Source organism: Coffea eugenioides, chromosome 9 (genome assembly GCF_003713205.1).
Source record: "Coffea eugenioides isolate CCC68of chromosome 9, Ceug_1.0, whole genome shotgun sequence".
Lineage (NCBI taxonomy): Eukaryota > Viridiplantae > Streptophyta > Magnoliopsida > Gentianales > Rubiaceae > Coffea > Coffea eugenioides.
Window position 1 is genome coordinate 1,398,975 of NC_040043.1, and position 11,077 is coordinate 1,410,051.

The window sequence follows — 11,077 nt, forward strand, 5'->3', positions numbered from 1 at the left end:
CCCATTAATTTCGTGTTAGGTTCGTGTCGTGTTTTCAGGTCGTGTCGAAAATTGCCACAAATGGGCCATTTACATAGTAACGGGCCTCATGGTCAAAACATGGAAAATGAAACGAGTTCATTAATTTCCACTTTGTGCTGAAGCATTATTAACAAAGTAGCTCTGCTAAAATACCTTTTTTTTTTCTCGAAACGATGGTACTCTTGCATTGATCAATAAAAATGTTTACACATCGAGCAAAGGCCCGAAAAGCTATACACAATGTGTTCAAGAACACGGAGGAACAAGGAATTCCTCATCCAACAAAATGCCATGGGCATAAGAACTAACACTGTTACAATCTATGACACTGTTACATACCCGTGATCCAGTTCTTGTAGCATTGAATTAAGTACCGGATTTTGCTTACCACACGACAATGTAGGAAGTTTTTGGACAATTCTGAATACAAGAAATAGAGCTCTCGGGGAAAATCATCTCCCGAAATTTCCGCGCATGCAAAGCAAAATCACCTTGAAAAGGAACTAAATGCAAATAATTGGACAATTCTGAATCATCATCAACTTCAAATCATTCCTCCAATGTAATAGATTACTTCTCAGCCACCGCAAAAGCGACAGTTTACATATGACACCTTATTATGCACATTACAAGGCAAAAGCTTTCTTTCGTGTCAATTTTAACTAATCTGCATCTCAAATATGTAGTTTTGGATTACAAGCCTCATCCTCGTGAACATGGATTTGAAATTGACAAAGGAAAAGGGAAAAAGAAGGCAAAGGGAAAAGAATGTTCAATCAAATATGTTGTATAACGTCAAATTAAAATGAGATTTCACAGGGCGCATGAAAAGTCCTTCCGCGGCAAATAGATTCCAGGTTCTCACCAGCATATGAACAAAGGGGTGAAACTTCCACACCTGAATTTAACAAGTGAGGACAAGGATGTTTTGGTTAAACTTTCATATGAGTTGCACAACTGATGGTCAAGGATTTGGAGAGGTTCCCATTAGCATTATTAGATAACTCCACTATGAAAAGCAAAACTAAATTGTTTTAAGATTGATAAAATTGTAGACTATTTATCTCTTAAACAATTATTATGTTCTTATCAGATTTACATGTAAAAACTGACATACCAGTTGCATATAAAGGCACTGAATGAGTCAAGAAACCTCCAGCTGCAACAACCCATCGGGCATGGAGACGAAGAAGAAGCAGTCTAGCACTGTCTGGAGTGTCAAAATTTGATCCATTGGCGTTTTTGACTGGTGCAAATTCTTCTTCACGTAATACCTATGCAATAGGGAAAGAAAGTTCAATTTTTATACATCTGGTATGTTTCTTACGATTTTTACAGCAATTACTTTTCTCTCATCAATCAGCGAGAGCGAGAGCTAGAGAGAGAGAGAGAGAAACTAGTCAAACATTTCCCAACGATAATTACCTCAAAAAGGGCTGTAGAAGGTGCATATGGAAATGCATCAAAGATGAACTGCTCAAGTTTGTATCCCAAGGTATGCCCATGAGCTGATGGAATTTTTTTCTCTGCAAGGTGATAGCTGCACTCACGTTGTAAAGCTTTCTACATCAGTTCCATAATAGCAATAAAAATTTTAAAAATTGGCAATAGATAGTACTTCACAGATAATCATTTCACTCATGTTTGAGATGGTTCCAAAATTATAAGGTGAGAATGTCTAGTAAATCCTATAAGAGTGCCTGAATTAATATGCTCAATTACATGTTTTAATTGAAACAGGAAAGCATCATGAAAAGAACTAAACAAGGGGCTCATTAATTATCCCTAAAGTTCAATGGCTAAAGATAACAATAGGAAGTGAGTTGACATTTTTCCCATGTCTCATTGATATATTTGACTTGAAAAGAAGAACATGATGCACAGTGAAAATTAAAAAGCATACCCAAAATAATTAACTCATAGTAATTTCATACCATGAAGAAGACAGTTTATAAATGTCCACTCATATATTTAATAGCATGAGCTTCTCTACAAATCTATAGACAGGTGGAGCAGATAGACTGTAACATTCATTGGATAAGAAGATATCAAGCACATTATATCTTTTATCCATCTATAAAGGAAGAGTAAACAGAGGCCATATAACTATTGAAATTAAGCACACACACTGAGAATATAGATCTAATACAATACAGAAAATTAAGATCTAAAAGAAAGATAAGACTACTGACATGCTGTCTTTCTCCAAACCATTTGCCACTTGGTTCAGAAAATCTAAAGTAAACATATGTAGGCAAACCTGAAAATGCAACCAGGAAGAAATCACAATCACTTGAAGCAACATGTGGAAGAGATATAACTTAAAGTCCCTAGTAAATAGCACCATATGATCTATACTGAAATAACCATTCTTTAATAAGACAGAGAAAAAAGAAAAGAGGCAAAGAGGGACAATACGTTGCTCCAACAAAATCGCAGACGACCAGTTTGCTGGTTTATAGCACTAGACAAAGATGGGTCCAACTCACTGTATTCGACCACAGACAGAGGCCCACCCTTGCCTCGCCGAACGAAAACACCAACCTTTTCTTGTGGGTAAGCCTATAATCAAAATAAACAAGAAATCATGTGACTTAAGCTATCAAAGTTGAACAGCTACTAATATCTTCAGATAAATAAACAGAGACTATTTTCCAAAACAAATGTATCAAAACAAGCTTACAAGTTACTAATAATGTTTATATGATGTGCCAATGTCCACTTGTTGAGGACTAGATTGCACCCTTCATAATGGCATTTGAATTGTTTTCATGTAAAAGGATGAAAGAAACAGAGTCGAAGAAAGTAAATTAGATTTTTTATTATGATGCATTATACTCTGCATGACAGTAAGAGGATATCTGAAACTTCGCCAAACCTCCAATAGCACTAGTTCCAATGTCCTGAATCTAATAACTTATTGACACTTCAAGGTGTAAATATTAAACCAATTAGTCATTCTTCTCCATTTTTGAAAGCATATATGCTTCATTATTTCAAAAAAATCAGCACCAGCAATTTGTTACAATGTCCATATTTGTGTCATTATGTAGCAGCAATATGCTTCCAAATCAGATAAGCATTGAGTAAGTAAACAAAATAATTTAATAATTCTAATCAACTCTAGACTATGACCATACACTTTCTAACTAATTTGTGACACATGACCCAGAAAAAAAGGGTGCGAAGAATCTGACAAGCTTCTCTCAAAATATTATTGCTATATTCTTATGGCCCACTAGAATGCGATCACCATAACCAACAGGCAACTGAAGAGAATACACCATTTTTGGACATTTAAAGTGATAAGAGTTTCCTCTTCATATGAAATGGTAAAATCTGCAGATATATATTTTCACTGTAATATGGTTAATACAACCACACAGATTTAGCAGAATTTTGCACAAGATACCTCTGTTTCAGATGCAATATTTCTAAAGCATTTATTTGAATGGATGGCCTAGGCCGAAGCCACAAGTGAATGTCTCCCCAAACAAGATTAACCGGGGTAAATCAACCAATTGACTTCACTTGCATATTGATGCCACACAAATGTGACAGACCAGAGAAAAGATCTACTCAAGGAACCCCATATAACTATGTAATTCTTCAAGGTCTAACTTATCTAGCAGATGTTTCAAGTATGCAGAAGTTATATGTTAATTCCTCCCATTTTTTTGTTAATAATAGTTTAGTTCCTTGAAAAACTCAGTATTCTACATAATTAGATCCTGATATTACAAGAAAAATTATTGATGTAAAAAGATTAAATCTAAACTATTAGTATTTCAAAAAATAAACGTATAGTAGGAAGAATAAAGAAGAACCTACCTTTCGGACAACTTTTGCAGCAGCGCTTACACCTTTATCAATGAAGTAACCCAAGAAAGTAGGATCAGCCACTCGAACCTACTTTTCCAATTACAAATAATCATGATTCTAAATTGAGCACACTTCAAGAAACTCAACTGATTGAAAGAAAGAATTGAAGAAAAGAAGTGGAACTCACCAAAGCGTTGTCGACCCCATAACAATCTATGTATTTAATACCTCTCGTTGCCATATCCTCCAACAATCTTGAGAATTTCAACGCTGAAACATCACGGGTACTCAATCAAACCAAGTATGACCCTCAAATCAAATTAAGAGAACTAAACTATGACAAAAATTCAATGGTAGGGTAATTTTCTTATCCATTTTATATGGGTGTTCTTATTACCTGAATAAACTCCTCCATTTCCATCTGGAGACTTTGCAACCTGGCTTTAAGCAAAAATGATAACCTTGTAAATATTATATCACCTGAGTCATATATCATAGTTTTCTAAAACAAACTTATAAAGCAAGCTAAATAAGGATCTGCCTTTTTTTTTTCTTATTTACTATTAGTTTATACAAAATACATGGCATATGTTACCACATGATAACAGTGAGACCTAACACCACTGGCTACAAAATAGAAGGTCTAGTCAGTCTCAAGAGCTCCATTAAAGTTAAAAATTGGCATTAGTTATAGAACATTTAAGACTGTAAAAACTTGCTTACATGTGTGAAATTTACAGCTTATACCCTTAATTTAGAACAGTAGTCACATTTGAACTCATAAATCTAGTAACCTTTGCTGCATCTTGTACGATGGCTAGAGTTGCTAATTAAGCACTTGAAGTTCCACACATGTATACATTTATCCGCATTTTCATAAATGATAAACAAGATCAAAACCTTACTCTGTATGGTGTCTCCATGACAAATCTGCCCTCTTTTGAAACACAGGGTATTGTGCCTTGCTGAAAAAAGGTAACCTACATCCAAAAATTCTATCTTTGTTGATTAAAAAGAACTCGAACAAACAACTTATCCACAATTAACAAAGCTTACCTGATCAGCTTCGAGGCCAAAATATTTATGACTCTCAAAGTACTTGCGTGTGACTTCATCAGTGAAGGGGCTAGTCATTATGTACCAATGTATAGGCGGCACGGTTTTAGAACCTACATAAGTTTTCAAGATTAGCATTTCTGACTGTCGGATTTAAAATGCTGGGGTAATAGAAGAATAACTCACCCTCGTTTATAGATTGAGAAGCCAATCTTTGCACACATAAAATCCGCTCAGCTTGAAGTTGGAAAAGTGACTTTCCAGATGGAAGTCCAATGTCTGAAATTAGGTTAAAAAAATGTTTAATTTTACAGGACTTACTTGCACAAAATGTGACAATCACATCATCTCACTTCAACAATTTCTGTTTGACCTAAAGGACTATGTAAAATTGACAACAAGAAAAGCACATCCAAATGCATTGCCCAAGTAAGAGGGTTTAGAGAACTGAAAGAGTAGGTACTAGTTATTCTGCAAGTAGACTAAATATAGAGTGATGAAATATAGAATCAAATAAATTTCACTAAATTAAATAAGATTCCAATGACTTACTAAAGCATCCTTTTGGATCTGAACTTCCAAGCCTAGTTCCCTGCAATAAAAAAAGACGCAAAAAAATCAGGAATGCCTTCAAGAAAAGGTAATAAATTGACCGATAAACGGCAGAATAGCAGATTCACAACCTCAATTACAATGGGCCATGCAAAATCATTGCCTACAACAACTTAGGCCTATGGACAACATTTTTATACATGTTGAAAACAATTCTCATAAATCAAATATTTTCTACTTTGAAGTTCATAGCTGGAACAGTAACCTTCTTAACTGAAAATCTAAAGGAAAATTTAGTTAGGGACAAGGAAAGAAAGAAACACCAGTAATGTGGTTTACAAATTTATTCCCAAATTAGGATGACAAGAAACAAGTTTTCTGAAAGCATAGAACAATGAAAAACATTTTTCATGGAAAAAGAGCCAATTTCCAAAAGTTGCAAGGGCATACTTATTTAATAGCACTAAAATCTTTAGCAAATTTTTTGCCCCCTTCAAAGGTTATAAAGTTTAAAATTAATTCATGGACACAGTTAAAATCGCTCCTAATGGAGCATGGATGGCTGGTCCCTGAAGTTAGTGGGCCCATTCCATGACCCTTTTCAACATTATATAGAAGTTGTCTCCTACATAAGAATCCTTTTATGACTCTGCATACAAAATGACTTTGGCATAACTACAGCATAAAGTAAGGCCATCCTAAGGACACACTTTATCAGCCTAAACTAACTGTATATAAAGTACAACAAAGCCTGCTTTTCTGTCCCTTTTGTGGTTAAATCAAGAGTTCCATCACACAATTGTCATTATATTAACGCACACACCTGGAAAAGGTCACACCATAACAACTCCATCATACCAACCCAGTTAATCATACACCAAAATATTCACTAACAACTAAATGTACTACTTTTCTTTTAAGTGCATTTCATAATCATTACCAAAAAAAAAGAATCTAAAAAAATAAAGCAAAAAAAAAAGTGAATTATTACCTGGCCACCAGATAAGAGCAACACGGCTAATTTCCCTTCTGAAACGGCTTTCATTCCCATCTTCCACCACCTTTCTCTATCTTCCATCGTCCGCTCCTCCACTGTTGATACAATGCTCTCGGGCACCGGCTCTATTGCCGCTGCGGGAACCCCTGAACATCATATACACAACCCAAATTCAGAAATCTCAACCTGATAGAGCTACGCAAATTGAACCACAATCAAGACAAGCCAGAGAAAAAGCGCAACCTTGAGAGTTAAACGAGCATCGAATGATTCGATCAATCCTCGAGAGATCTAGATTCTGTAACAATTTGTCATTCCAAAAATTAATTACATAAGTAAATTAATCACTTAACACTAAATAAATAACAATCACTCAACATCAAAACAAAACTCTTTTCTTATACTACAGAATCTAATTACCACAGCTATAGTCAAATTTGACGTTTCAACTGAAAATGATCCCGTTTTCCACTCACTCACCAAAATTAAGAAACGAATCACCAAAAACTATTCAGAAAATTCAAAATTTTCAAGTTAATTACAATTATAACAAAAAATCTAAAGAAGAATTGAATATTGAACCGTGAAGCTGGTTTTGCAAGATCTATAGAGAAGCCTGAACTGAATTGTGCAGCGAAGTTAGTTAATTGCGATAGAAAGAGAATGACCTCAATATCCTTGACAAGGATGTCGCGTTCCTCGGAGGAGAGCTCATCCCAGAGGGCAAACACGTCTTCCTGACCGTAATCCTTGAGCCTCTCGAGCAGAGCTTGTGGCGGAGGAGACGACGTCGGATTGGAGTCCGACACTGGTTCCCTCATCATAAGAGAATTGTCTCTTCTTCTTCTTCTTCTTCTTTCGAGTTCTACTTATGAATTTTGATGAATTTTGGTATTCAGATCTCTCTGCTTCTGTATACAGATCTATGCGAAGTGTTGAGTGAGTGACTGAGGGGCGTGTGAGTATATATAAGGGGGCGAGTGAGTGAGTGAGTTGGGTGGCGAGTCGACTCAGTGAGCTGTTTCTGTTAAGCCGGTCGGTTGGAGGTTACTTTTGAGGCAGAGAGGGAGGGAGAAATAGTGGCGAAGAAGACAAGAATCAATCAAGTGAATCCGTTTGAAGAGGTGCGGAATGACCATATTACCCTTCTAATCTGTAAGATTAGCCCATTTGGATTTGCTATTTTCTGCAACTTTTGTAGAAAAATATATTATATCAATTTGATATATACAAGGAAAAAAATGTAATTAAAAAATATGTTCAAAAAAATGTAAAATCTTTTTTAAAAAACATGGATTTGTTTGGATTTGGAAAGTTTTTCGAAAACTATTTTTATATTTGAAGTCTATAGTAACACTGCAAAAATAATTCTAAAAACACACACAATCTCAAATACAATTCATAAAAATATCAAGGCTGAAAATTTGTTCAACATATTGGTATATATTTTTTTAAATCATTCTATGCACTTAATTGCAAAAATTTTTCTCACACCATCTAAATATTCAATAAATAATTACTTGTTAAATAATATGGGTCATATCTATCATAAAAATGTCTAAGCTTACGTATATAAAAATAAAATAGCAACATATTTATAATTTTTTTGAAAAGGTGGAATTTAATAAACGAAGAAGGAAAAGAGGATTTGAATTCAAAACCTCTGTGTCCTGAGATGGAAGAGAGATTTATGTTGATTATGCACAAAAGATTTTTTTTTTTTTTTTTTGGTAATAACACCATGCACGTAAGCATTTATCCTTCCTGATGTTTCTTTTTAAAACATTTTATACTAAAATCACATCACCTATGCCACAAAGAAAGTCGAATAGTCTTTATCATATGGAGTGATACCACACTTGAAATTCAAGTAATTGTCTATTTTTAGCTTTGTATTGTATAGTTCACATGACTATCATTCCGTCCTAAATGAGCCACTCGCAACGGATCTTCTGTCCCACACCCTGTGCCACTCTCTGTCCCACTTTTTTATTATATTATTATTTCTCCTACATAAATATCATGTTTTAGTTCTTTTTTGTTTTCTTAAGATCCAATAACTATTAATTGAGTAAAAAATAAATACAGCAGCTTCAAAAAAGTAATATATAATAGAAAATTAAAAAATACAGCAGAAAATTCATAAAAAAATCTCATATTTCAGTGTCATATTTTTAAAATATAAGATTAATTAGAGAAAGTAAATAAATATCATGATAGATAAGATTAAACAGGGAAAGTATATAAATATAATAATTATTAACATGTGTATATATATGGTATGTTAGGTGAATGTTAAATGTGTTTAGAGCACCTGTTAGAAAAACCTATAAGGGATTTGCAACTTATTCACGTTATGCCAACTCAATGGAATTTACGCTGATGAATTACGCTTTCTTACTAATACAAGTAGTAAATATGTTGCTATTTTTGATCTACTAATCATTCTAATTATGAGATAACAATAGTAACTTACACTTGATGTCATGGCAAAATTCCATCAACCCTCGAACATTTTACTATATTTAAGTGGTCTAACTATAAATCTAACCTTCCTTTTTTTATATATATAAAAAACGTCATAATTTCATTAAAATATGCATCAACTTAACATCATTAGAGGCCTATAATAATTAAGAGTTCATATATACAATTTGATATAACAATAATTTGCCCTTTACCATACTGAAATCAACATTATCACAGATTTTACCAAAAGAATATTTTGACACATCTGCGATCAAGCCGTTGACCGTATTCAATCCTTTCTTTCATCAAACCTTCTTGTTTCTAGAAATCTACTAATTAAAAAATTGGGCAGATCCAATGTAGTTCATCCAGTTCTGACACTGACAGCATAAATTACTTTACAGAGAACTCATTGGTGATTAATGATGCCTTCATTCCACTTGTGAAACAGATTACGGAATAATTTTTTCACTAACCTTAAAAATATGAAGTATCATAATTATGGCCTTCAAGAGAAGGTCGTGCTCTTTGCATTGGATCTCTGTCTAATGTAAGTATTTTTCATGAGGGTCAAATGGTGGGGCTCATGAAGAATTTTTTATTTTTTAGTTAATGTTTTTCTAATCAGTGATTTCAGCTAATTCCATGCAGAAAATCACGTGACCCCATGGGTAGCCATAGTATGTGCACGAGTACATTAATTGGAAAATCATTAATTCTTATATAAATATTCGAGAATAATTTTTGTCTAGCAAAAAAAAAAATGTGATGTATAACCAAATCTGCATAGGAAAGTAAGCAATTGGAAAATGTGACGTATATGTGAGATATAATAGCGATTGAAAAATATGTTCATGAAAAAAAGTGATAATTTTTTAATAGAAAATTGCAATCCAAAATAATACCTTACTTTCTCACATAATTTTCCTTCCATTCAATCGTAGCCATGTTTGTTTAAAATTCTGTTCATAAAAAAAAGCTCCAATTTTTTTTTTGTTCAATAGAAATAAAAATTTTTGCTAATTCTTTTTTAAATAAATGACAACATAAAATTCTAACAGAAAAGCTAGAATGTATCAAGTAGATGGTGTACAGCGAGTATGCTATGATTAAACCTTATTTTTCCTTTGGAATGTACATGATTTGTTTTTCAAGATCCAATTTTGACAAAAGGAAGCATTACTCGTATCTTACTTATTTTGTCTGAAATTAAATATCTTAATTATATTTATCATTCATCCCAAGATTAATTGAATAGTTTTTTTAAAAACATTTGATCATGTATGTTAGATATTAAATTCACAAATTTGCTACCATCAATGTTGTAATGCATGTAAATGGCTTCACATATCCAAAAGATATCTTCGTAAATACCAATTAATTATTTTAGTTTCAAACACTTATTGCTTTTTCCATTGTTATAAACTTTTTAAATCATTCAGCAGCTTGATGATATGAATGTATGTAATTTTCCCTTTTTTCCTTAATTATCGAGTGTAACTATATTGCAATTAAGTACAATTTCTTGTATTTTAATTTTAGAATAAGAGAGTTATTGTCCTTTTTATATTTAATAGATTTTTGGTTGAATCCAATTTTATTAACTGTATTTTTATTTTGTTGGATAGAAATAGATTTTTTTCCTATATAGTTAAATAATCATACAACAAAAAAACAAAAACAAAAAGGAAAAAAAATCTATATCCAGCTCACTTGTCCTTCCCCCACGTCATTCTTCAGAAACTCAGGAACCCTAATCTCTCTCTCTCTCTCTCTCTCTCTCTCTCTCTCTCTCCTAGGATGCCATGCTAGAGCTCAGCATATCAGCTGTTCCGTAAGTCACTCTGTCAGTCTAGGCTTGACAATCACATTTAAGTTTTGTCCAACTTAACAATTCGTTGACGAATTTGTTTAAAGATTAATTTTTTATATATTGACAGTGTGTTTGGATTGTCAATTATTTCACTTTATTTACACCTTATTTATATACACTGATTTACTTATATCATCAATACATTTTTCAATTACCTTTTTATCTCAAATACATCATATCAAAAAAGTGCTACAGTATTTTTTCACAAAATTATCTCAAATAATTTACAATTCAAACACACTTCCTATTATGATTGGATGCATGATAACTATAATGCATTCAACAAT

General features: G+C 33.1%; 1 protein-coding gene across 1 annotated transcript; it reads right to left on the reverse strand.

Annotated features, from left to right (window-relative positions):
* Positions 1-538: 538 nt before the first annotated feature.
* Positions 539-7,501, reverse strand: LOC113783428 (UDP-N-acetylglucosamine diphosphorylase 1-like). The gene is made up of 15 exons (XM_027329559.1): positions 7,117-7,501; positions 6,692-6,746; positions 6,443-6,594; positions 5,452-5,491; positions 5,086-5,178; positions 4,900-5,012; positions 4,749-4,823; positions 4,241-4,280; positions 4,031-4,113; positions 3,853-3,930; positions 2,440-2,583; positions 2,214-2,281; positions 1,447-1,561; positions 1,139-1,295; positions 539-919 (listed from the first exon to the last, which is right to left on the reverse strand). Exons 1-15 carry the CDS (start codon positions 7,270-7,272, stop codon positions 822-824), a joined length of 1,467 nt encoding a protein of 488 aa, XP_027185360.1. The 5' UTR covers positions 7,273-7,501; the 3' UTR covers positions 539-821.
* Positions 7,502-11,077: the final 3,576 nt, after the last annotated feature.

What these genes read in the sequence shown, in the direction of transcription:
- LOC113783428 (XM_027329559.1), bottom strand. Translation starts at nt 7,272, where the DNA reads ATGATGAGGGAACCAGTGTCGGACTCCAATCCGACGTCGTCTCCTCCG. An exon ending in AGATCCAAAAGGATGCTTTA is followed by an intron (nt 5,179 to 5,451) that starts GTAAGTCATTGG and finishes ACCTAATTTCAG; the next exon opens with ACATTGGACTTCCATCTGGA. An exon ending in AAATGGAGGAGTTTATTCAG is followed by an intron (nt 4,114 to 4,240) that starts GTAATAAGAACA and finishes GTGATGTTTCAG; the next exon opens with CGTTGAAATTCTCAAGATTG.